Source organism: Cervus elaphus, chromosome 22 (genome assembly GCF_910594005.1).
Source record: "Cervus elaphus chromosome 22, mCerEla1.1, whole genome shotgun sequence".
NCBI lineage: Eukaryota > Metazoa > Chordata > Mammalia > Artiodactyla > Cervidae > Cervus > Cervus elaphus.
The window spans coordinates 9,080,355-9,107,584 of record NC_057836.1 but is presented as its reverse complement, the minus strand read 5'-3'; the positions used below and the strand labels follow the sequence as shown (position 1 = coordinate 9,107,584).

The 27,230-nt window shown below is 53.1% G+C and overlaps 1 protein-coding gene across 6 annotated transcripts in view; it reads left to right on the top strand.

Moving 5' to 3' along the window:
- The window catches only part of MGAT3 (beta-1,4-mannosyl-glycoprotein 4-beta-N-acetylglucosaminyltransferase), a 38,623-nt gene extending 25,995 nt beyond the window's left edge, over positions 1-12,628 (top strand). For 4 of the 6 annotated variants that reach the window (XM_043882165.1, XM_043882164.1, XM_043882162.1 and 1 more), the window contains exon 2: positions 7,894-12,628. In XM_043882165.1, the coding sequence (XP_043738100.1) occupies positions 7,895-9,511 (1,617 nt within the window). In that variant the 5' untranslated portion in view covers position 7,894 and the 3' untranslated portion in view covers positions 9,512-12,628. Of the gene's footprint in view, positions 1-2,903; positions 3,011-7,893 lie in introns of those variants that run through there. The other 2 variants (XM_043882163.1, XM_043882166.1) reach the window with 2 other exon arrangements.
- Positions 12,629-27,230: the final 14,602 nt, after the last annotated feature.

Here is a 27,230-nt window from a genome sequence, read left to right as displayed (position 1 = left end):
CGGGAATCTGCCCCTGATTTTTTCTCCAGCCCTCGCATCGGGCAGCACCTGGGTCCTAGCAGGTTCTTGGTAAATGGGCACCAGCAGCCTGGGTGATGCGCTGGCTGTCAAGTGACCCCGGGTGTAGGCTTGTTCCTTGTGGAGCCAGCCTGATGGATATGAACCAAAGGAATGAATAAAATAAGGAGATGATTCAGCATCAGCTGTTTCTCCCACCTTGCCAGAGCTCTGGGATCCGTCATCTTCTGTAGCCACCTCCTCGGCCCATCTCTCCTCCATGTGGGATCGGGGAACCTCACGTCGGAAAGACCCTTATTTAGTTCCAGACTCAGAGGGAGGTGGTTGCCATCTTCTGGTTCCTGAGACACTGGTTTCCTCTGCTGAGCCCCAAGGAAGAACCCGGAAGTGGTGGCAGAAGCTCCAGGGAAGCTGATTGAGGCCAAAAGAAAGAATTTCTAGCAGCCCAAATGGCCTGGAATGGGCGGTACTCAGAATTGGATAAGCAGAGGCCAGATGGGCACGCGGGAGGGGCACTGACCTGGGCCAAGAGGTTTTGTTCTGAAAGCCAGATAAGTCACTGAGAATGCGCTGCAAGGTGATGGGTGCCAGTCAGCAGTAAGGAGCCCCCCCCCACCCCAAATTGGCCCAGTCATTTACAAAGCTGGCCAGGAGCAAAGCCTGGCACACGGAGCTAGGCAGAGCCCTTGGGTACTGTAGAGAGGAACTGGAATGGGGTGCAAGGCAGAACTTCGGCTCAGTCAAGATGCCCGCTGAAGCACATGGCAGCTGGTGAGAGTCCATCTGAAGGTACTCTTGGGTTGGGGGCTGTAGATTCCTGCTAGGAGTGGAGAGAGAGGGTGGGCTGTGCAACCTCCAAGATGTCCCCCCTGGATATTCCAAGGATGCCCTGAGCACCTCCTAGGTGTCAGACCTCTTCACTGCTGGCCCCCTCTGCCAGCCGGAGGAGTTGGGTGCCCTGTGGCTGCTCCCAAGCTGAGGACACCAGGGATCACAGCTGTCAGCAAGGTGTTGCGAGGCAGATGGGGTAGGGGGCCAGAGGGTGGTGAACAGGGGACATGGCCGTAGGACAGAAGCTGCAAGACCACAGCGGAGGCTGGCAGGGGCCAGGGCGAGGCCGGCCAAGGGCCGAGCTAGGACCCTGGTCAGCGCATGTGAGCTCAGGACCATGGAGAGCGCCACAGGAGCCTGGTCACCAGGTGACAGCTATCAGGGTGCATCCACACCGGGAGGCTGCTGCCCGCCTGACTAGCACACAAGTCGCAGCCCGTGGCCTCCAGGGAGCACCCGTCTTCTCTCTAGCTGGCAGCCCCCACTGGACGCAGCCTGAGCCCAGACCCCAAGGCCATGACTGGGTCGTGGGCTTTGGGCTCATCTTCCTTCTCTCACCTCACAAGCTTATCAAGCAGAGGCCGGGGGAAGAGGTCACAAGGAGGAGGGAGGAGCAGGAAGAGGCAGGGTAGAAAGCCAGTCTGTTCAGCTGGAACCTTCCGAGCACGGCCACGGCTGTGAGTCAGTACAGAAAGAGGAGGCCCAGGGTGGGCTGGTCCTGCCAGCATCCTGGGTCTGGGTCAGTTTCAGCTTCCTGCGGCCATGATTATCTGACTGTCGGGAAGCATCCGGTCCATTCCCATCACCTTCCTGCAGGAGACCCAGGGCCCTGAGGCTAGTGCAACCCACGAAGTGAGTGAATGAGTGGGTGTGCTTGTGTGTGTGTGTGTGTGTGTGTGTGGCCAGGGGTCTTTTAGGGAGGCTTCCAGAGTCTCCTAGTTCTTCCCTCCTTTCTGTGGAGCCCCAGTGGAGCCCAGGGAAGCAGGGCACTGTCTTCCAGCCCATCTTCCATCAGACTCAGGTTCTGACCAGGCTCCAGCTGAGCGCCCCCACTCGACTCCTTGCTGCGGTTAAACAAGAAAGCACTGCCAGGGGCTCAGCTCTGGTCCAGCCTGTGCGCCTGCTGCCCCCTCCCCCCAGCTGAAGGCCCTCCCTACTCTTCTTCCAGGTGGCGGAATAACAGTAGCGGTAAGAAGAGCTAATGCTTATTGGGTTCTCACGCTGTGCTAGGAGCTTCACATGGGTTATTATTGAACCCTCATTTTCTAGATGAGCCAAAGAAGGAAAGTTACTTTCACCTGCCCAGAGGCCACGCAGATAGGAAATGGCAGAGCCAGAGGTTTGAGCTGGGCTATCTGGTTCTAGGTTCTGTGCGCACCCAGGTAGCGGCTCTGGTTGAAGCTCGCTCCATGATAGCTCCCTGCCCCTGGGGGCTCGTGTCCAGAGACAAGGAGACAGATGGATGGGGAGATGGGCTCAGCGCTGGGAAGAAGGGACAGGGTGGGATGGGGCTCTGGATTGGTCTCTCTGATTCGGTATCTTCATTTGAAGTGGGCAAGGCACTTAGAGAGGACCCTGCAGAGACAAGAGCTGCCTCCAGCCCAGCTCTGCCATCTTCCATCTCCATGGAAGTGGCTGAGGGATGACTTCCGCCCCAGTCAGAGGTGGGTCCGTCCTGCCGGTCGTGGAGTCGCCGGGGGTGACTCGTCACTCACACTTCACGCCGGGTCTGACCGCTGCCTGCACCCCACCTCTCCCAGACAGTGCCGCGGCCTCCTCGCCACCCACCCTGCTCTGTTCCGGTGACCGTCGGTTCTCAGCAGAGCAGCCCAGCTGAGCCCGGACGCTTAGCATCCTCCCGTGAAAGCCGCACTCCAGCACTCTGTTCCGCTGCCCCTCCTCCCTTGTCTTCTGGCCTCACTCTTTTTAAGGCCCGCTCTGGCCACCTGATTACCTCTGAACCTGCCTGCTCTTAGCCTTTACCGTTTTATTTTTCTCCAGAGCACGTCTTTTTAACATACCGTATGATTTGGCTCAGTTTAGTTGCCACAGCCCCGTGTCCCGCTCGCCCTGCGCCGGCTCCATGAGGCGGGGGCTCCTGTGGTCCTGATTTGCTGTGTTCCCAGGGCCAGAGCCGCGCCTGGCACTCAGCCAGCTCTCAGTAAGTAGTCACTGAGTAAATGGAGGAGATGGGTTGGGTGACACTCTGCAGGGGGTCACGTGGGTCAAATGCAGTGGTGGCTGTTCCATCCATGGACTGTCTTTACTGGTCACTGGTGGACTCTCCATGGGACCCTTATCACCTGACTTGGGCTGAACTTGGCAGATGGAAGGGACCCAGGACAGCTTTACCACTGGATGAGATCCCACTATTGACCCCACAGGATTGAGTCCGACCCTTACTAATTGTGTGTCACTGAGCAAGTTATACCATCGCTCTGGCCTCGGTCTCCTCATCTGTAAAATGGGAAAGAGTAGTACCTGCTGCATGGTGGGGGGATCCGGTGAGGACATGCATGTGGTGTGCTCAGGACAGTAGCTGGCCTGTAAGTGTCGGTGACCATCAGCTTTATCGGTACACCTGATGGTTCTAGATGAAGCTTTATAATGGAGGGAGAGATGCTGAAGCGGGGGCCTAGTTTGGTTCCACGGCTTTAGTCCGCAGCCAGGCCAGAAGCACCAAGGAGGGCTGTGGTCTCATATGTAAGGAAGCAGAGCCTGGTTCGGGAACAGAACTTACCTTCAGGTCCTGATTCGGTCGCCTTCCTAATATCCTTTGGGGGAAAGTCTTGCCATCTTTCTGAGTCTCAGTTTCCCCATCTGTGAAAACGGTGGTCAAAATCCTCAGTCTCCCTGGGTGGGCAAGACTTACATGAGACCCCAGTGCCCATGCTTATTTATTTTGTTTCTTGTTTATAGGCCACTCAGTCTATAAAATGTATTTGAAAATAGTTGAAGATAAGATAAAAAAAGATCAGGCCAAGAACAAGTTCAACAACAAAAAAAACCCAACCCAGACAGCTGTGTGTAACAGTGTCCCAGAAAACTTGGCCTCTGAGGCACTGCCTTGCTCTGGGCCAACCTCTGTGTCTGTCAGCCTCCCAGCAGCTCGAGCCACGAGTGAGACACACTCTACTCCGTGATTCTTGGCAGCAAGCCGGGCTGGGGCCTTATCACACGGCTTCACCCTGAAGGGCCCTGCAATTCAGAGGGGGACCCCCAGGCCCTGGAGGGTCTGTCCTCCAAAGGGCGCAGCTGGCCAGGGGTAACTAGATCCTGAAAGCCAGTCTGACCGGGGAGCTGAGGGGCAGCTGGGTCAGTGTGACCTCAGCAGGGCTGTGGGGGCCCCTTGCCTGAGTTTCTCTTACCTTCCTGGGGCCTGTGTTCACTGCTGCCAGGAGATTTTGTCTGAGTGGCGGCCCCAGCCTTGCCCTTCACCGCTCATGGCCAGTTCAGTCCAGGGAGGGCTGGGATTGGGGTGTCTCACAGAGACAGGCTGCAAGTGGGGAGCAATGATCCGCCAGAAGGATGGGGCTGCCTTGCCAGGCCCTAACAGCCCTCGGGAGGGTCACTCTGGAGACCTCTGCCATGCTGACCTCAGTCTGCAGTGTCGCCTCGTGCCCGGTCCCTGCCCCAGCAAGAGCTCCCATCCTCCTGCCTCTACGGGCCTCAGCCCTTTGCCACTCCGTTCACCCCGCCGGCCTGGTCTGCCTTTGCAAGAGCAGGGCTAGAATCCGTGGTGGGGACGGGAGCTCCCTCCTGCCTCCCCCAAAGCCAGTGGAGACCAGTCCCCCCCTCTGCCCCGGGGCAGCTGACATTTAGCAGAGGTCAGGCCCCCACCCCTGATTGTCCTGCCTCCTGTAGTCAGCTGTGCCGACCCCCGCCTGAGGCCAGGCTCCAAGGGGTCAGCATTTAAACCAGAGGAGGGGGACATCTGGGTCTTGAGGGCACAAGTACCACCCTGGCCAGCAGGATCGGCAAACTCGACTGCTCCTTACTAGCGTGCTCGGGACTCCTCACCAAGGTGAGGCCAGGGAGGGTGGCCCTTCCTCCCCAGCATGAAAGGGTGGGAGGAGATGGTCCTTAAAGCTTGTTCTAGATCACACATTGCATGATTGTGCACCTTATGACCATGTAGTTTAGAGAAAATTTATGTTGGAGTCTTTCAGCCTTGAACTTTGAAAGAAGTAGAAATCTGTTGAATACCTGCTGTACACCAGGAACTCTGTACCCATTTCACAGATGTAGAAACCAAGGTTCAGAATGGTGAGGAGCCTGGCTTAAGTTAGGAAAGGAAGGGGAGAGTATAGCAAGAAGATGCTGGAATGACCCAGAGGAAGAACCAGAAACATAAGGAGAAGCCACAGAAAGAAACCTTTTGAGGGAAAGGACAGTGCCCCCCACCCCTGCCACAGGGAGATCTACGGAAGGGAAAGGAAAACACGAGTTTCTGTCCCAGCGCCTCCTCTGACTCTGTAGGTCCCTCCAGCCAAGGCACTGGTCATGAATTCAGCCATGCCTGACTCTTTGGAGCGCCATGGACTGTAGCCCTCCAGGCTCCTCTGCCCACGGAATTTTCCAGGCAAGAATCCTTGAGTGTAGTGCCATTCCCTTCTCCAGGCGATCTTCCCGACCCAGGGATCGAACCTGAGTCTCTTACATCTCCTGTGCTGGCAGGCAGATTCTTTACCACGCAGTGCCACCTGGGAAGGCACTGGTCTGACTTGGCCACATGGGTGTAACCTCCTGGCTGCTGTGCCCTCTTCCCTGGGCTGTGTGGTGAGCGTCAGACGTGCTGCACGGGCTCGCTCATGAGATAGCGTGACTGAGTGAAGCGTGGAGTCCAGTTTAGAGTAATGCGAGCCTTTCAGTTTCTTAGCTGTGACCCCACACTGTGGCAATGTAAGTGTCCACACTCGGGGAGACGGGGTGAGGGGTGTAAAGGAGCCCTCTTACTATCTTTGCAACTTTTCTGATAAGCTACAAATATTCCAAAAAAAGGTTGTTTTTTTTTTTTTAAATTGTGAAAAACAATATATATGGCTCTCCACTCCACAACCATAAACTAATTGATAAACTGTGCAAACAAGTAGAGAATGGTCATAATCACGATCCTTCATAGAGAATGATTCATTCCAAATGGAATAGGTGAAATTTAAAAGGAAATAGTAGATTTATTTCTACTGACATGAAAATCTCTTTAACCTGTCGTTGATTGAGGAAAACTACTTGATTGGATGAGCGTTCAATAGAATAATAATTATAAAAAATATTAAGCTGAGAACAGAAAGAATGCATATAAAACCAGTGATGCATCTCAAGCAGATGAATATTTATGGCTGGATATCAGTCAACTGTCTTGCATGGGGCAATGAAGGAGTTGTTATTCAGTCGCTCAGTTGTGCCTGACTCTTTGCAACCTCATGGACTACAGCACCCCAGGCTTCCCTTTTCCTTCACTATCTCCTGGAGTTTGCTCAAATCCATGTCCATTAAGTTGGTGATGCCATCCAACCATCTCATCCTCTATCATCCCCTTCTCCTCCTGACTGCAATATTCCCCAGTATCAGAGTCTTCTCCAATGAGTCGACTCTTCGCAGCCAGTGGCTAAAATATCGGAGCTTCAGCTTCAGCATCAGTTCTTCCATTGAATATGGAAGGGTTGATTTCCTTTAGGATTGACTAGTTTCACCTCCTTGCTGTCCACGGAACTCTTAAGAGTCTTCTCCAGCACCAGGATTCGAAAGCATAAATTCTTGTATGCTTAGCCTGCTTTATGGTCCAACTCTCACATCTGCACATGACTTTTGGCAAAATCATAGCTTTGACTATATGGACCTTTGTCGGCAAAGTGATGTCTCTGCTTTTTAAATACACTGTCTAGGTTTGTCATAGCTTTCCTTCCAAGATGCAAGCATCTTTTAATTTCGGGGTTGCAGTCACCATCCTCTGGATAACTTTTTCTTAATTTTATTTATTAAATATGTTAGAAGTGTTCCCTTGAGACCTGGGAATTTTTTTCAGTGAAAAGGGCTTGTTAATATAGTCACACACACACACAAAGATAAAGACAGACAGATAGACAGAAGGAAAAAGCATCCTGGACAGTGCAGGGAAGGGACCCGATGTCTGCAACCTACAACCCACTCTCCCCCTCCCTTAGGGCCTGTAAGCCCCCTGGGGCAGGTTCTGCATTGCAGGGTTGAGCTTCTCCCAGGATGCATTCTGTTCCTGGAGTAAAGCCCAGCGATGCAGCTGGTACAGTCATGGTGGGGTGGGCCAGGTGCTGCAACCTGCTGTTTTGCCAAAAGTTTTACTTTCCTTTTAGTAAACCTTTTCAAAGGATTCGTTTGAAACCACTCTTGCACACAAATAAACAATTTCAATTTTCTATAGAAGATGATTTAATTTCAACATACAGTCATTAAAAGAAAAGAAATAGAAACAATAGAGAGAAGTAAAAACATATATATCACCACATTGGGCCGACAACCTACATCCAGACTTGACCATCTCTGGGAGGTCCCTGCAATCTGGAGTCCCAAATGGGAAGGGTCTTGGGCGGTGCACATACCCCATGGGTGATAATCCAAATCGCAGCTTTGAGGGCTCCTGCTTATAATCCCAGGGCACAACCTGATACCATCAGCAGTTTGTGTTAAAAAATGCAGCTCTGGGTTGTCTTTTTTTGTTTTTGTTTTTTAACTTTTACAATGCTGTTTGTTTCACCTTGTGAGTCACAGGATTTCATTAGACCCCAGGGGGTTGGCCAGACCTCCAGGGGCTCAAGAATCCCAAGACTCATTCCCTTTCTTATTTAAAGTGCTGCCTGACTTGCTGTGCTTGCGGGCAGGCAGGGAATCCAGGCAGTGTGCAAGCAGGCCAGAGGCCTGCTCTCTTGCTTCTGAAGCCCGAACACGACTTTTTCTACTTTAATTTCCCTGAAGTTGCATTCGCTCCCTCAGAAGAGCCTCAGGCTCCCCTCGCCAGGTCTGCAGGCTCCTGACCGCTCTGCTTTCTCTGCTTTCTCCCGTTTCCTGCAGGATGAAGATGAAACGCTACAAGCTGTTTCTCATGTTCTGTATGGCCGGCCTGTGTCTCATCTCCTTCCTGCACTTCTTTAAGACCCTGTCCTATGTCACCTTCCCCCGCGAACTGGCCTCTCTCAGCCCTAACCTGGTGTCCAGCTTCTTCTGGAACAATGCCCCGGTCACACCCCAGGCCAGCCCAGAGCCGGGTAGCCCCGACCTGCTGCGGACCCCGCTCTATTCCCACTCACCCCTGCTCCAGCCGCTGTCGCCGAGCAAGGCCACGGAGGAGCTCCACCGGATGGACTTCGTGCTGCCCGAGGACACCACCGAGTACTTCGTCCGCACCAAGGCCGGGGGCGTCTGCTTCAAGCCAGGTACCAAGATGCTGGAGAAACCCCCATCGGGGCGACCAGAGGAGAAGATGGAGGCGGGCGACGGCGCGTCGTCGTCGTCGTCGGCACGGGGCCCGGGCCGGCAGCTGCTGAGCGCCCGGGAGCGAGCAGGGGGCCGCGGCGGTGCGCGGCGCAAGTGGGTGGAGTGCGTGTGCCTCCCGGGCTGGCACGGGCCGAGTTGTGGCGTGCCCACCGTGGTGCAGTACTCCAACCTGCCCACCAAGGAGCGCCTGGTGCCCCGGGAGGTGCCGCGACGGGTCATCAACGCCATCAACATCAACCACGAGTTCGACTTGCTGGACGTGCGCTTCCACGAGCTGGGCGACGTGGTGGACGCCTTCGTGGTGTGCGAGTCCAACTTCACGGCGTACGGGGAGCCGCGGCCGCTCAAGTTCCGCGAGATGCTGACCAACGGCACCTTCGAGTACATCCGGCACAAGGTGCTGTACGTCTTCCTGGACCACTTCCCGCTGGGCGGGCGGCAGGACGGCTGGATCGCCGACGACTACCTGCGCACCTTCTTGACGCAGGACGGCGTGTCGCGGCTGCGCAACCTGCGGCCGGACGACGTCTTCATCATTGACGACGCCGACGAGATCCCCGCGCGCGACGGCGTGCTATTCCTCAAGCTCTACGACGGCTGGACGGAGCCCTTCGCCTTCCACATGCGCAAGTCTCTGTACGGCTTCTTCTGGAAGCAGCCGGGCACCCTGGAGGTGGTGTCGGGCTGCACGGTGGACATGCTGCAGACGGTGTACGGGCTGGACGGCATCCGCCTGCGCCGCCGCCAGTACTACACCATGCCCAACTTCCGCCAGTACGAGAACCGCACGGGCCACATCCTGGTGCAGTGGTCGCTAGGCAGCCCCCTGCACTTCGCCGGCTGGCACTGCTCCTGGTGCTTCACGCCCGAGGGCATCTACTTCAAGCTGGTGTCAGCCCAGAACGGCGACTTCCCCCGCTGGGGCGACTACGAGGACAAGCGGGACCTCAACTACATCCGGAGCCTGATCCGCACGGGGGGCTGGTTCGACGGCACGCAGCAGGAGTACCCACCGGCCGACCCCAGCGAGCACATGTACGCCCCCAAATACCTGCTGAAGAACTACAACCAGTTCCGCTACCTGCTGGACAACCCCTACCAGGAGCCCAAGAGCACAGCGGCCGGTGGGCGGCGGAACAAGGGTTCGGAGGGAAGGCCACCCGCCAGGGGCAAATTGGATGTGGTTGAAGGCTAAGGCTGCATGATCTTACAGGGCCCGTGGCAGGGTGGGGGTGTGGTGGGGTGTTGGCACCTGCCCCTCCTGTTGTTACCTTTCTGCCTCCTTCTACCCTCTGGGTGGTTCGTCAGAGGACCAGGAGTGGAAGGTGGGGGAGGCTTTCCTACTCAAGGCCCTGTGAATCCAGGGTCAGGCCTGTGAGCTCAGAAAACACCCTTCCTCACCAGGGGAGGAGAGCAGGTGCTACCGCCCCCAGGAGTGCTGCGGCTGGGAGGTATCGGCAGAGAGCGCAGGAGGGTTACAGGGGAGGAGGGGTGGGTGGGCAGGGTGGGGGAGGGAGCCTGCAGGAACGCCCTAGGGCAGCCAAGTGGGGCGCCGCAGTCCCCTCCAGGGAGAAGAGGCCCACCATTTGGCCTCCTGGGGCTTTGGACCCACGGTAGGAAGGGAGAGATGCCAGGAGTTCCCAGGGCTCTGTAAATAGTCGCATTCGGGCCCTGGATGAAGCAGGGACACCAGGGTGGGAGGGAATGAAAAACGGCAGCTGGAAAGAAGCTCCAGTGGGTGCTTTGTAGTGTCCTCAGGAGTGCTGGGCCAGAGGGAGCGGGGACCTCCACCCTCGTCTCACAGGACACACAGCACAGATGGCCCTGTGCACCTCAGCTCCTCCAGAGATGACGCAGGCGTGGGGAAGCCTGGGAAGTCTTTTAGGTTCCCAAGCTGGCCTTGACATTTCTTCTTACTTTTTATATCGCTGTCTTGTGGGCTGCCCACCCAGTCCTTGCAAGTTCCAAGAGTCCAGTTCTCAGGCTGGGATGGGACCATCAGCTAGCCTAGTAGGTGAGATGTGGGGGTTGGGGAGCCTCCTCCCCTGTCACCCCTTCCCACTAGAACCCGCAGCCCCAGCTCTCCACTGCCTCAGGTAGAGTCACCCTTGTGCCCCTTTGGGGGCTGGCTTGGGGCCAGGAAGGGGCCACGAGGCTGCTCTGGGCCCACGAGGGACATTAAGGCCAGTTGTTTGTCATCTCATTCCTTAGTTGCCTCGGGGGAGGGGGCTGTATATGTTAGAGTAGATTCTAAGCTGCTGTAATTAAGAGATCCCAAAATACAGTGGTTTCGGCAGACAGAAGCTCGTTTCTAACTTACCTCTCTGGAGGGTGGTGGTCTGGAGGGCAGCTCTGCTCTCCTGCCTCACACCTTCCAACTCTGGATAGAGTGGTTGCTCCAGCTCCCACCATCACGTGTGCATCCATGTCCGAGGGAAACAGAGAAAGTGAAAACCCTTTCTGTTAAGAGCATGAGCCAGAGATGGCACAGTCACTTCTGATGGCATCTTGCAGGACTCAGTCACTTGGCCACCAGAGCTGCAAGGGAAGCGGGAAAAGTAGTTTTCAGCTGGGCTGCCCCTTTCACCTATTAAAGGAAGGAGGGAAAAAAATGAAGGCGGAGAGGATACTTACGGGGACAAGGGGCGTCTCTGACCCTGAGGGAGGAGGGGAGAGGGTAGAAGTGGCTGTCGCAGTGGTGGGACCCTCCTGGCATACTCACAGCTCCTGGATCAGCCCATCCCTGCCCGCCTCACTGTGACCCAGGGCTGGGTCACTGAGAGCATGCAGTGGTGGGCAGGGAAGAGGCGCCCCCTCCCAATGGTCCCCTCGGGTGTTTAGCCAGGAATGCTGGGATGCGGAGCCTGCCTGTGAACGGTACATGTCTGCGTGCGTGTGTGTTAACGGCATGGGTGCATGCTTGGTGTTCGTGTCTGTGTCGGTGTGTCCCTGTACATACATGCCTGTGTGTGGGACGTGGGAGCAGGGCCCAGGCCTCCCCTTGCTGGGACCTGGAGCCTGTGGCCACACCTCCTGCAACTCCCCAAAATGACTGAGGCAGAAGGGCAACCCAGGGAGCCAGAAAGCCAGGCTAAAAGGGATGTGGGGGTCCGTCTGTCTGTCTGTCTTTCAGTCCAAGGAATGAGAATGCTCTCAACCTGAGGACTGTACCGCTGCGAGCCCACGACCTCCCGGCCTCGTCACTCCAAGCCTCCAGCCAAGACGTTCTCAGCGTGTCTTACTGGGGGGTTTCCTGGGGAACCAGTGTGGTGTGGGGAGCTGGCCACGGAACAGCCTCAGGCAGGCGGGCATGAAGCAGACTGGGGGGCCCCCACTGTCCCTCTGGTTGAGGGGGTGTCCCAAGGGAACCAACCCCTCCCTCGGAGTTAGAGCAGCGCCCCTCCACCCCCTGGCTCCTCTTGGGGCTGAGAAGTGGCTCAAGAGGTCAGGGTGTCCCTGTGGCTCCAGGTCACCCCAGGCCAGGTCCTGCCCACCAGCCACCTCTGCCCACCTCCCGGGGGAGGCATCTCTGGGGACGTGTGCCTGAGCCCCAGCCCAGGGCCTCCCACCTTGACAGCCTCCTCACCCCACACCCCCCACACCTTTGGGGAGGTCCCCCCTCCAGGCTGGCAGGGGTCCCTGGCTTCCAGTTCATCAGCTCAGGGGCAAAGGTAGAAAGAGGGAAGGAGCTCAGACGTGCCAGACCCCACCTTCCCTCTCGGACAAGGAGGGCCAGGCGTGCTCATGGTCACCCCCCAGTGGAGGCCTGGCCATGGAGAGCGAGCACAGCCATCCGCATGGTCGGGACCGAGGCATGGGGTCGCAGTTTCACTCAGAATCACATCATACACTGGGAACTTCGGGGATAGGGGAGCCCTGGGCCACTCCCCTCTATGAAGGCAAACCAAACTGTGAAATGGGACGCCAGCTCGTGCTGGCCCTGTCGCGTAGCCACCTTCCTTCCTTCCTTGGGAAGCCCCGGCCCTGTGGTCTCCAGACTCATGGAGGCCCAGCCCACCCTAGAGGGTTTCCTTAGGGTGTGGTGGTTCCCACAGGCAGGCGTAGGAGAGCTTTGGGGACAAAGGTGACAGGGTGGGGAACTAGGACTTGCCCCAGCAGCAGGTGGGGCCCTGGGAAATGTGTAATTTAAGGACACCGATAATAATAATAGTATTATTTTTTTTGTAAGGGAAAATCAATATGTACATTCTGAAATCATTTTCTCTGTAAATGGTTGGATTTCATTTCACCCTTAAAGGGATGCTTAAAGGAGAAGATAATATTAATAATAAAAACAGCTACAAAGTCTAAAGGTTGTACTTGAGTGGCCGCTCTGGGGGGTGTGCTGGCACAGGAAGGGGTGTGAGTGGGTGACTCTGGGCTTGCTGGGTTGGTGGGGGGCAGTGAGCCTGCCTGAGGACTCGACAGGCAGTGGGGGGGGGGGGCATCCCCAGCATCTTCATTTAGGGATGCAGTTACCCCCACCCCTCACCCCGACCAAAGGAACCTCTGACCTCCCACCAGTGGAAACGGGCCTGGAAAGGGGGCGATGACGGGTGGTCCTTCACAGAAGGAGGAAGTGGGTCCGGGCCTGGCCACACCCTCCTGAGGTAGGCAGGGACCCCTTTGGGGCTCTAGATGAAGACCCTGGTGCCTCCAGTGAGAGGGGAGTGATTCTTCCACTACTGTGCGCCTGTCAGGGGTCCTAAGGCCACACACTTAGTGTGTGTGGGGTCAAACCTGAATTAGGGGTACCAACCCTCCAGGGCAGGTGGGGATGGCAGCCTCCAGGGTTGGTCATCTCTCCTATGGAGTTAACCTGGATTTGTGCTGTGATGGTGCCTGGGCCGTGGAATGTGGGGGCTTCCTGGAGGCTTATTCCAGGTCTTTTGGATCCTGGCATTGTCCTGGAAGGGGAGCCTCTGGATATTTTCTAATGAGAGTCTCAAAAATGAACTCTGCCTTGGTCCCTCATGGGGTGACTGTGCAGCCTCTGTCTTGATGGAGAAACTGAGGCTGGGGACAGGAAAGAGGATTGACAGCGGTGTTGGTTGACCAGAGCAGAGGCTCATATCTCCTGAGCACCTGGGAAGTGCCAAGCCCATAACTGACTCCTGGACTCTGAGCCACACCCCAAAGCCCAGGAAGGCGCCCGCAGGTGCAGGATTGAGCAGAAGTGGAAGAGATATAGCCTGAGCACCCAGGAAGTGCCAAGCACTTTATGCCCATAACTGACATCTGGACTCCTAGCCACACACCCCAAAGCCCAGGAAGGCGCCCGCAGGTGCAGGATTGAGCAGAAGTGGAAGAGATATAGCCCGAGCACCCAGGAAGTGCCAAGCACTTTATGCCCATAACTGACATCTGGACTCCTAGCCACACACCCCAAAGCCCAGGAAGGCGCCCACAGGTGCAGACTTGAGCAGGAGTGGGAGAGATGTAGATGCTTCATCTATCTGGAAGATGGTAATGGTGACCCACCCACCACTTAAAGTCAAATTTACAGCCTTTAAATTGTGTCTGATAGTGAATTATCACCATTGTAATCATTCACAAACATTTTTAATGAAATGTGTATTTTGTGCCAAACTCTGGGCTAAGAGAGTTCCCTCCCTGTCACTCCCATTTTATTGATGTGGAAAGTGAGGCTTGGATACATTCAACAAGGCAGGGAAGGGCAGTTTGCCTAACTCCAGAAACTGAGATCTTAACTGCCAAACTTCACTCCATCTCTGAGTCCATTCGGGGAGGAGGAGGAGGGTGGGGGAAGAGGTGGAGAGGATGCCAGTGCCATTGTTCAGACATCATCCAGGCTTCTGACAGCCAGGCCCAGTGCTGGGTCATGGGTCACCGAGAGAGAGGACAGTCCCTGTTCTCAGAGGGACCACAGTCAGTGGAGAACGCAGGGAAGCATGACCTCAGGACAGTGAGGTGAGGCTGGCACAGAGTCCCCAGGAAAGAGTCCCCAGAATCCAGAAATTGGCACCGTGCGGGAACTGGTGTCACTGTCTGTGAGCATCAAGTAAAACACTCCCCCCTCCACTGGCCATCCAGGTAGGTTTAGGGGCATTGATGGGCTCCATGACCTTGGAGGGGGGACATATATTTTCTTCCACACTCAGTCTCCTCTCTATCAAAATAGCCCATAGAAAGCTTTACTGCATGCAGTGGATAAAATGAGATAAAGAAAAAAGCTTGGCAACCTCGTAAGCTCCATTAGGTTGGAAGAGACCAGAGCAAACGTGATGACTGCAGTCAAGACCCATTGTTAAAATCCTCCCAGTTTGCTTTGCGAGTGGGGGATTTGGCTGTGTGCAGATAAAACCCCCAAATCCCAAAGGCCCATCATCCTAGAGCCCATTGGGAGTCTCCACCCATGTGCCCCAAATCATGCAACACCCACAGATGTTGAAACAGATCTCTGGTTAAAGCTCAAAGGAGTGAAAGGCCTTGCCCAGGACCAGCATCCTTGACTCTTCATCTGCTGTCCCAATTCCCAGTGACTCAGTTGTAATAGGAAACTAACTCTTTCCAATTAATACAGTATTTTAAAAATTATTTATTTGGTTTTGCTGGGTCTTCGTTGCTGCACAGGCTTTTTCCTAGTTGTGGTGAGTGGGGGCTACTCTCTAGTTGCAGTGCAAGGGCTTCTCGTTTCAGCGGCTTCTCTTGTTGCAGTGCTCAGGCTCTAGGGCATTCAGGCTTCAGTAGCTGCGGCAGTGGGCTCAGTAGTTGCAGCTCCTGGCCTGTATAGCACAGGCTCAGCAGCGGGACCAGGGATTGGACCTGTGTCTCCTGCATTGGCAGGGAGATTCTTTACCATTGAGCCACAAGGGAAGCCCCTCAAATTAATATAGTCTTCTGATAGTCTTTTTTTTTTTTTAACGCGGTTGCTATTTATTGCTGCAACACAAATCACCCTGAAATATAGTAGACAGAACAACAATCTAGTTGCTCCCAGTTCTACAATTCAGGCTTGGTTCAGCTGAACAGTTTTTCTGATCTGCAGTGGGTGGACAGCTGCTATAGAGACATGTCCACCTGCTCAGACCTGACCTGCATTGTTTTGACAAAGGAAGGGATAACACACAAAAGAATGAGCCTACCAGCCTGTCAGCAGTCACATAGACAGGACTCCCTCAACCTCACAGACCCACTGAAAAGAGGCTCTGAGAAGGACCCACTCCACCCATGAGGTCTGCTGCTGAAAAAAAACCATTGCCTGACTATGATCCCAAGGAAGCGTCACACAAACCCAAATTAAGGGAAAAAACAATCTGGCCTCTCATATACCCTCTTATAGCCTGCAACCTGTTCCTGCAGTATTTGCAAGAAAAGCCCAACCCTCCATCTGTAACACAGACCATCATTGAAGCACCTATCCTAGACTCCTGAAAGCTTCCAGAGACAAAACATCAACAGGGACATAATCATTACTGCTGGGGCCTCAACATATGGCCTGGCTGTCTCCATCATCCCACTGGTCAAGGCCAGAGGACTTCCTAGTCAAGTCTAACCCATCAATCCAGTCTCATGAGCTGAATTGCTTTAGCCACTAAGCTACGGGGGTGGTTTGTTATGCAGCCTAATTGTGGCCCTACATAACTGATACAGTTTGATTTCAATGAATGATAGAAAATCCAACCCAAACTAGAAAAGCAGAGAAGTTTACTGGTTTGCTGGCAATAAAGGTCAGTGATGGTAAAGGCTTCAGATGCAGCTTCAGGCAGAGTTCAGTGTCACACTGTCATCCAGCTCTCTCTGTGGCTCAGCCCAGCTCCACATCCCAACCGGTGTCCTCATTTTCAGACGGTTTTACCCCTCATGCCTGTAAGATGGCTGTAGCAGCTCCAGGGCTCACACCATCTCATCTTGTGTACTCAGCACAGAAGAAATAGAGCTCCTAAAAGTCCTGAGTCTGGATCTCACTGACTTGGATGAGGTCATGTGATCATGCCTTGATCACTGAGAGTGGACAGGGGTTGACATATACTGATTGGCTTAGATCAACCAGAGCCCATTCTACATTGACTGAAAAGGAGGGGAGATGCTCTCCCAAACTGGGGGCAAAGATGTCACCATTGGTACAATCTCAGCTGCCTCCATCAAGCCTTTCATCAGCCCTTGGTCAACCTGCTCTCCTGGATCATCTGTGAGATGAGGATCTTCATAGAACGCACTTCTGCAGTGAGTGTGAGGGTGCTCAGAGCTTGGGACTGAGCCTGGAGCATTATGAGAGCTTAGTAAGTGCGAGTCATTACCATTATGACCATGTCTTCTCCCTGCATTTCCTCATGTGGTGCACTTGACACATGGACCATGCATCCCTTCTCAACACTCCTTCCCTTAGCCTCTGTGCATTTCTCTTCCTCCTCCTTGTCATTCCTTCTTGGTTGCCTTTCTGGGCCCCTTTTACCCCATAGGGCTTCCCTGGTGGCTCAGATGGTAAAGAATCTGCCTGCAATGCAGGAGACCAAGGTTCAATGCCTGCATCAGGAAGATCCCCTGGAGAAGGGAATGGCAGTCCACTCAAGTATTCTTGCCTGGAGAATCCCATGGACAGAGGAGCCTGGTGGGCTACAGTGCATGGGGTCGCAAAGAGTTGGACACGACTGAGTGACTAACAATTTACCCCATACAGCCCTTCAATAAGGAAGGGGTCTCTCTGGGGCTTAGTCCTGGGCCCACAGCTCTGCTTACAGTTCATGATTCTTATCAAGGTGGGATTGAGGGATTTTCCTGGTGGATACAGTGAATAAGAATCCACCTGCCAATGCAGGGGATACGGGTTTGATCTCTGGTCCGAGATTTCACTTGCAGCGGGGAAACCAAGCACATGTGCCACAACTACTGAGCTTGAGTGTTGCAACTACTGAAGCCTGTGCATCTGGAGCCCATGCCATCAAGAGAAGCCACCAAGGTGAGGGGCCTGGGCACTGCAACGGAGAGCAGCCCCTACTCTCTGCAGCTAAAGAGGGCCCGTGCACAAGACCCAGCGCAGCCACAAATAAAGTAATCAATTAATCTAAAAATAAAGGTGGGATCAGATAAATCTCTCCAGGGAGTCCTCTCTCCTGAGCACCCTATTCATGGATCCCACTGGGGTTGAGTGTCACAGTCGCCTCAAATACCGAGGAGCCAAATGGAACTCAGTTTCCCCGAAGGCTCTTCTCCCAGTACGTTCCATCCTGTTGATGATGCGTCATCTTCCCAATCACAACAGCTGGAAATCTGAGAGTCATCCTTGAAAATTCCCTAATAGTAGCTACCATTACTGATCACCTACTGTATACCAGGGTTATGATTCAACCACCCAGGGTCCAAATTCCAGATTCCAACTTGCGAATCACATGGCCCTAGATGTGTTCATCTCAGCATTTGTAAAGTGGGGATGACAACTCCAACCTCAAAGCATTGGCTGGGTATGGGTAATAAACAAGGCCTGTGAAGCAGTGGGCACAGAGCTGGGCACCCAGTAGTCAGTGCTACCTGCAGTGGACATCTGCACCTGCTCTTCTCAGCATCTCCTAGTGGGTACACCCAGCTTCCTAGGTGGCCCTGCATGGCCAAGCCAATGCGTACATCCATGGCCTGGTCAGGGCAATAGCTTCAGGGATGGACAAGTAGCCCAATTCAGGCTTAGTGATACAGAAGAAATTGCTGGAAGCTCCTAGAAAAGAAGTTCTTGGGAGTACTTCCCTAATGGTCCAGTGGCTGAGACTCCACACTCCCAACACAGGAGGTCCAGGTTCGATCCCTGGTCAAAGAACCACATGCCACAACTAAATCCCATGTGCCCCAACCGAGAATCCACACGCCACAACTAAAGATCACACACGCCAAAATGAAGATCGAAGATTCTGCATGCCACAACTAAGACCTGGTGAGATCAAATAAGTAAATATTAACAAAAAGAGTTCTTGGGAATTCCCTGGCAGTCCAGTGGTTAGGACTCCCTGCTTTCACTGCCGAGGGCCTGGGCTCAATTCCTGGTCAGAGAACCAAGATCCTGCAAACTGCATGGAGCAGCCAAAAAAAAAAAAAATCTTTTCTTTAAGAAGAATAAAAAAGAACCTCTTTTTCACCCACTACCAGAAATAATACAGGGGTGTGTGTGGAGCGTATAGCTTATAGCACTGGCTGCTATATGGAGCCTCTGCTAAAGCCCATAGCCAGGGACTTCCCTGGTGGTCCATTGGCTGAGACTTTGCACACCCAATCCAGGCGTCCCCGGGTCGATCCCTGGTCAGGGAAGTAGATCCCACATGCTGCAACTAAGACCTGGTACAGCCAAATTAAAAAGGAAAAAAAAAAAAAAAAACCCCCACAGCCAGGATTTCTCAACTATGTGTGCCAGTAAATTCCCTTTTGTTAAAGATACGTTGGGGCTTCCCTGGTGGTCCTGTGGTTAAGAAACTGCCTTGCAAGGGACACTGGTTCAGTCCCAGGTCCATGAAGATCCCACATGCCTGGAGGAACGAAGCCCGGGCGCCACAAGCACTGAGTCCTCGAGTTGCAACTCCTGAAGCCCTCACCCTAGAGCCTCTGATCCACGACAGCAGCCACCTGGCCCCCAGGCCTCTGCTGTGTCCACACCAGGCCCTTTGGGTATATGATCGCTCCCGTAATCCGAACAGTATTTGGGAAGGGTTTCCTCCCACATTCCAGTCTATGAGATCGGAGGTGGGGAGCCTAGGATTTCGGGACATTAAGGGTAGAATTGCTGAAAGGCTGGGAACCGCTTCCAGCCGGATTAAGGACCAGGGCTCTACCAGCCTTCTCGTGGCGCAGCGCTGCCCCCTAGTGGGAGAGCCAGCACCCGCCTCGCTTGCTCCCCTCTTTCCTTCCTCTTCCTTCTCGCTGGACACCACCCAGGATGTGAGCCAGATGATACAAATACAGGCCACAGAATGGAAAAGCAAATGTATAAAAATTAAGAGTTGTGGGAAATGATAAAAGAAAACCAATCTCAGGAAGTAACACAACATGATGAAGGCGATGCTGGGGGCATGTCAGCGTGCTGAAAGCACAGCGGGGTAGGAGGTGGGGGGTGGGAGGAAGAGAACCTTCTCTCCCCTTTTACAGAGGAAGTGAAGTTTCCAGACCTTGTGCCGGAGGTGCTGGAGCTCCGAGAGAAACATGAACAGAGGACATACCTCTGGAGCATCTCTCCTGTTTACGCAGAGGGGCTGGGCCTCACTTTTGGGTCTCCAGTGGTCTGCCCCAGGCCTGGCCACACTCACTCAATCCTCGATGAATTGTACTGACCTGGGCACATAGTAAGTCACCCTTCTTTGAGTGACTGGTCTCCCTGGCCTCTAACGTGTGGTAGTAATAATAGTAGTAAACATTGGGAGGCAGTACCCTGACCCAGAAGTCCGCAAATGTGAAGTTGTCACTACGTTCTGAAGATTTGGAGATGGGGTCCACAAATATGCACAGAAATTTAATATATGATAAAAGTGGCATTGAGGGAAAGAAGTATTGTTTCATAAATATCAGATAGTTGTTTCGAAAAAGGATTAATTACAATCCCTCCCTCACTCCTTATAACAAAATGAATTCACCACAGACATAAGATTTTTAACAAGTACAATTTGGCCAGTCTTTTCTGTCTCTGAGTGGCTGTACAGTTGGGGGGGTGTCAGTGGAGCTGAATAAACTCTCAGGTCTAACATCTGTGACAACTGCCATTGATTCATTTCACCCTGACTCTCAGCCCAATGACCCTCAGCCCTCCACACCCACCTGCTTCCTGTAATACTTTGCCCTTGACTGGAATAATCTTAGCTCCCATCTCTTCAACTCTAGCTGCCCCACCATGGCTGGATTTTCTCCTGGGACTCCCAGTGGGTGGGTGTGGGAGCCCTGCAGGTCCCAGCACCCCCAAGAGTCCACCTTGGCTCCCAGGCTGTACCAAGAACTTCGGCTTCAGTTCCTTTCCTGAGCAGTGGAGGTTATTTACCTTGGACTTGAGCACAGCTGTGCTGTTTTGGTTTCCTCATTCTATATTTTAAGGTTTGGTGCTTTGTGATTACAGCTGGGAAGATACGTCAGAGAGGGTACCCATCCTGACTCTGGTGGGCAATCATGCTTTCTTTCTGAGTCCCTTTCCTTCCCATCTCGGATGAGAAAGCCTTGCGAGGCTTTGGCAGACTCGGCAGGATGCCGGAGCCCAATGGGTCCTGTCGATGAATGAACACCCCTGGAGAAGATGACAGGGAGCAGCGGGGATCAGGGTGAGGGGGGAGCTCAGACTTAGTCCAGTGCTTCCAGGTCTTCTAAACATTTAAGCCGAACTGGAAAGCTGTCTTTTATATTTGTCTGTATCTTACGAAGCTTGATGTGAAGCAAGAACACGTCTTGGTCCAGCCCAGTATGGGGACTTCCAGTTTGCCCCTCGAGGAGGTGGAAGCTACATTTTTGTTCAATCGCTAAGTCGTGAAGCTGTAGTCGTGGAAGTTATAGTCAGCCTGAATGGTGCCTCATCTGTAAAATGGGTACACTGAGAGAATTCCCTTGTGATCCAGCGGTTAAGAATCTGCCTTCCAACACAAGAGGCACAGGTTCCATCCCTGGTTGGGGAACTAAGATCCCACCTGCTGCAGGGCAACTCGAGTCACATCACCCCGAGTGATGAAAGATCCCATACGACGCAACTAAGACCCAAGGCAGTCAAACAAATAAATATTTTTAAAATTGTGGTATATTCATATAATGGAATATTATCCAGCAGTAAAATGGAATAAACTGATATGACAACATGGATTAAGCTTAAAATAATAATAAAAAAAAAATGGGTACACTAGTGCACAGCCCTGGCAGGCTATCGTAGTCAATCCATGGGGATGAAGGATGTAAAGGGAAACCACCTACCATTCCCCAAGCAATTGCTCTGGCCTGGTCACTGTACTCAGTCTCCCTGTCTTTCTCCTAAGTCCGGAAACTCCCCGAGGTGCACAAGTGGAAAGTGGGGAGCTGGGATCTGGGCTCTGAGCCCACACATCTGCCCTCAGCCCCTTCCTGTTGCCTGCCAAAGAGAGGTATTCAGTGAACAAGCTTACAGTCCCTTTGCCCATTTCAACACCACCTGGCACAATGTGGGCAGCAAAGATTTCACAGGAGAGTGGGGGAAACACCTGTCCAGGGATATCAGGTTCTAGTCTGGTAAATATAGAATCGATGACATCTGAAGATAGCAAACCCCATGAGGATAGAGTTGGCTCTCAGAGAATGATTTCCAGGTCCCCAGTCGCTTGTATCATGGAGTCCTCATTGATCCAGTTATAGCCAACATCTCTATCATCCCGGGTAATAAGAGCATCTACATTTTCACTACACCCTGAGTCTCCCTGGGTAGGCTGGGGAGGGTTGGTGGGCTGGGTTGAGCTTTCTGTCTTGTTGCTCAGTTGCTAAGGCACATCCAGCTCATTGTGACCCCAAAGATTGTAGCATGCCAGGATTCCCTGTCCTTCACTATCTCTTTGATCTGAAGAGCAAGAAGAGTCTGGGGGAGCTGATCTGAAGGGCAGATGCCTAAGGGGGCTTCCTCTTTCCCTCCTCAAAATAATGTTCTCTAGAACAGGAGGGTCAGGGGAGACATAAAAGTTCCCTTGGTCTTCCAGCTGGGAATGTCACCAATTAGACTTATGTGGGTCACAAAATTATTTCCTTAAAGAGCAAAGTAGGGCAGCCTTGAAGACTTGGAAGAATACACATTTTGGAGTCAGACAGACCTGGGCTCCGCTGTGAGCCTCTCAGCTGTCTGGCTCAGTGTCTTAGGGAAATGCCTGAACATTTCTCTGCTTTGCTTATCATCACCAGGACAGTCATGCTGAGTCAGCATGGACGTTGGGATTAGACACAACATTTGTAAAGTATCGAGCCAGGTGTCCTGGCACACAACAGGTGCTTCATAAAGGCACATGTAGGATCTGCTGCCATTTCAGTGTTTTTCCCACACCAATCCAGCCCTTGAGGAATGATGCCTAAGATCCCAGATGCCACACACATTATTACGCCTAAATCTTAGCCTCCTCAAGGCCCCTATGTGGGTCCCTCCCTTTCCTAGATGTTCCAGGGGTCCACGGTCTCCCCAGTATTGATGGGGCTCCCTCTGTCATGGGAGATCTTCTTTTACCTGAGTGGAGACTCTAGACCCCAGAAAACTGCCTTCTTTTAGAAACACAGAAAGCCTGGACGATGCTCTTGAATAGGTTGGAGCAGGGGAAGGACCAGGGCATTACTCAGTCAGGACCCCAAAGCCGTGGTTGACCCTCTGTCTCACTCCCCCATCAGCGAACTGTGGCCCTACCTCCCAATACCTCCTGGATCCGGCCACTCCTCCCCACACTGCTGCCCCCTGGTCTGAGCCCCTGTCCTCTCTCCCCTGGGGTTTTGCAGCAGCCTCTTAACCAGTCACCCTGCTTTAGCCCTTTAGCCTTCCATTAGTCTCCAGTCAGGCTGATCCTGTGAAAATGGAAGTCAGGGACCCCTTTTGCAAAGATGACACCAAAAGTGAAGAAGAAAGCCCCTGCCCTCCCAGAGCTGACTTCAAAATAGACTTTGAAGGTCAGGAAGGCAGTGCTGAAATGCATCCAAAGACACACACACACAAGAGAAGACCCACATGTCACCCACCTTCCAGAGGACCGAGACACCATGGCTCCAACGGCAGCCTAAATATTCTCAGAAGTGCACCCCCAGGAGAACCAAGCTTGACTACTATGCCAGCACCACATTCCCCAGGCCACTGGATCCACCGTGAAAGAAACAGAAAACAGCACCACACTCATGTTCTTTGTGGAGGTCAAGGCCATCAACACAGGTATCAGACAGGCTGGGAAGATGCTTTTATGACATCACCTAGACAGGCCAACACCCTGATGGGGTCTGATGGAGAGAAGAAGTCATATAGGTTTGACTGGCCCCGTAATGCTTTGGGTGGTGCCAACAAATTGTATCATCTAAACTAAATCCAGTTGGCTAATTCTAAGTACAACTTTTGTTTTTTTAACCACAGACAAACTAATGGATGTCAGATCCCATCACTACTTTACTCCAAATCCTCTGGTGGCTTCTGTCTCAGATGGTCTCCTCTCCCCCGCCCCTGATAAGGACCTCCTGTCTTGCCTCTTCTCCACCTCTTGCTCACTCTATTCCCCCAGGCCCTGGCCTCCTCCCTGCCTGCTCCTAGGATAGACTAAGGGCCCACCTGAGGGCCAATACCTGGAATGCCCTTCCTGTAGGTCCTACTCAGGTCCTCTTATCAGACAGGCTTTCCAGCAACATTCCAGGTATAAAAGCATCTCCTTTCTCTCCATCCTCCTGCATTATTTTTCCTCCCAATTCTTATCACTTCCTTTTACATCTGTCCCCATGGGAAGATGAGGACTTGATCTCATCTCATCTGCTATTCCTGTGGCAGTGCATGGCACATTGTTGTTGTTTATTAACTCAGTATGTCTGACTCTTTGCGACCCCATGGACTTCCCTGTCCTTCACAATCTCCTGGAGTTTACTCAAACTCATGTCCATTGAGTCAGTGATGCCATCCAACCATCTCATCCTCTGTTGCTTCTTCGCCTCCTGACCTCAATCTTTCCCAGCATCAGGGTCTTTTCCAGTGAGTCAGTTCTTTGCATGAGGTGGCCAAAGTACTGCAGCTTCAGCTTCAGCATCCGTCCTTCCAATGAATATTCAGGGTTGATTTTCTTTAGGATTGACATTAGAGACCCCAAACAAAGATTTGCGCAAGAATAATTGGATGGGTGGGCAACCACTCTGTGGGTGCCCACCCCTTCCTGCTAGATGGCTGACAGACAGATTCCATAGGGACATGGCTCCTGCCCTCAAATCTGATGACAGACAAAAAGTAATGAAGAAATTAAAAAACAGTGCCTAGCAAATAACAGGCTCCAATAAACGTGTTTCTGGACTTGCCTGGTGGTCCAGTGGCTAAGATTCTGCACTCCCAATGCAGGGGGCCCAGGTTCTATTCCTGGTCAGGGAATTAGATCCCACAAGTCACAACTAAGAGTTCGCATGCCACAACAAAGATCCTGAGAGCCCCAACTAAGACCCAGATTAGTCAAATAATTTATTAAAAAAAGAACAACAACAACAAAAAACACCCTAAACAACACATTTCCTTGAAGGAGTGAAGCCCTAACTGGGATGTGCAAACAGTTCTGTGGGACCCAAAAGAGACACCTAGGTGTGTTGGATGAGGGGCGCGGAATGAGCTGGAGAAGACTTCTAGAGGGGATGTTTGAGGAGGACTTTGAACAGTAGGTCTTTGACAGTCGAGCGGTAACAGCATGGAAGGATAAAATGAGAGCAATCTGGAAGAGCTTTAAAAGCCACGATAGGGAACATTGTTAGTGCTAAACCTCCCCAGGGACCCTCCACGGCTCCAGCCGGAGATCAGCAAACAGTGTTGAGGCCTGACAGGTTACAGAGCTGAAAGCAGGTTGGGGGACCACCCGCACAACGGCTGATCCCCGCTTTCCCCCTCTCTCCCACCAGATCACTTGTCCGCCGCCCTCTGGGGCCCTCTGGGCGGGGTCCAAATGGCCTGGCCAGGCCCATCCTTAGGTGACGTCACGTACAGAGGCGGGACTCAGGACTATAGGGCGGGGCCCCGCGAGGGGGCGGGGCCCGACGTGGCTCCTGGCCCCACCCCGAGAGAGGCCTAGGCAGGGGAGACCGGAAGTCCTCCCGCCACCGTCGGCCTCCTGGATCCCTTCGGTTCCTCCTCTCAGCTCCGGGCGCAAGGTCGTGGCCCGGAAGTAAAGGGGCCATGTTGGTGGGTGACCCCAGGAGAGGTACCGGGCGAGAGGCGAATCTCGAGTAGAGGAAGTGCGCGCGGTCCTCAGGTGAGTGAGGGGAGGAGTGAAGGCCGGGGTTGGGGGTTCGCCACGCCTTCTCTCAGGGTCGCTGTTTGAGTCCCCAGCCCGGCCGGGGCCCACTCTATCGGCCTGACCACCGGGGGTCTCGCCCCAGCCTGCCCTGGGTTTCCCCCTGGAGGCCAATCCGGGGCCCCGCCCCAACCTCCGGAGCTCTCCCGGGGCCCCAGAGCCGACCTGCCCCAGCCTCAGGGTCTCTCCACCCCGGTTCGGTGCGATCCCCCCCAGGTAGGGGGAGGAGGACCTGGGGACCCTCCAGGGCCCAGCCGCCCATTCGCTGGTCGACCTTGTAACAGCTCTTGCATGCCAGTCGCCTCCTACTTCGTAAAACACTTTTCTGTTAATTTCTGGATTCATCTGTCCCACTCAGGGAGACCCTTGGCGCCGAGGGGCGCTCTTCTGCAGTTGAGGGTAAAGGGACGGGGACGGTGGCTTGCTCACGCTCGCGCAGCAAGGCCGGAAGCTGACGGTAGCTGACTTTGGGCCCAAAGTCCAGACCTTTTTACCAGTCAGCTACCTCTCCCATTCAGTCTCATTTATTTCAGAAAGAGGGGTGATCATTTTTTCCACACAGGGACGTTGTGAGCGTCCTTCGTTTATTTTTTGAGCCCTCGGTATGTGCCAGGCGCTGAACTGGGAAAGTTTGTACAGCACCTAGAAGTGCTGTATGCGTGGTACGATCCCAGCAAACGGTAGTTTTCATTCCACAGGCAGGCAGAGTGGGGTCGGAAGTGCACCCCCCTTTACAGCCCTGCCTGTGGGTGAGTTCCTTCTCTCTGGGAGCATCAGTTTTCTCCACTTAAAATGGGGATACTGGTGACACTAGAATTGGAGATGTCACGTGGGACCTGCTTGGCCAGTACTTGGCGAGTAAACACTCAATAAACATTAACCATTGTTGTTATGAACCCTGTCCACTTCATAAGTTCCTCAGTTTAAATGTGATAATGGATGACAAAGCAATTTACAAATGGTAACACTCCGTGGTTCTGTAAGGGTTTATTGTTACTGAAGGTAGATGATGGTGGTTTATGTGTAACTAAATCTGATACTTATTGAGCACTTACAAACACACAAGGGGAGGTAGCATTAATCATAGCTGCCCCAATAGATGGCTTGGCATATGCTGAATGCTATTCTAACCATGTTTAATCCTCATACTAACCATATGGAAAATACAGTTTTAATCCTCATTTTACAAATGAGGAACTAAGGTAAGCCCAGAGAGGTTATGAAACTTGCCCAGGGTAATCAGCTTTTTAAGTGTTGGTGCTAGGATTCAAGTATGACTGAGGCCCCTTGTGGTGAAGTTATATTAATGCGTGCTTCTTCCCTGGTGGTTCAGATGGTAAAGAATCTGCCTGCACTGCAGGAGACCGGGGTTCAACCCCTGGGTCCGGAAGATCCCCTGGAGGAAGAAATGGCAACCCACTCCAGTTGCCTAGAGAATGCCATGGACAGAGGAGCCTGGCAGGCTACAGTCCATGGGGTCACAAAGAGATGGACATGACCGAGCAACTAATACTTTCACTTTCTTTCACTTTACATGGGATGTCTCAGGCAAGTTTCAAAATAACCCTGTGGGGTAAATACTATTAGCCTAAAACTACATAGCAGTATGTAAATGTAGATAGCATTATCTCTATTTTACAACAGAGGAAACTGATGCTCAGAGCGGTTATGTACTTTGCCCAAAATGATATGGCAGGTAAGTGGCAGAGCCCAGATTCAAGCCCAGGTAGTCCAGCTTCCAGTCCCTGACCTTTCAGCATAACTGGTAGTTTCCCAGGAGGAGTCTGTAGGCTGGGATCTAGTCCTGGCCCTGCCACTAAGTCACAGTGTGACCTTGAGGGGGTCTCTGAGACCTGGATTAAGAACTACAGAATTACTGGTGACTCAGATGGTAAAGAATCTGCCTGCAACACGGGAGACCTGGGTTCAATCCCTGGGTCAAGAAGATCCCCTGGAGAAGGGAATGGCTACCCACGCCAGTATTCTTGCCTGGAG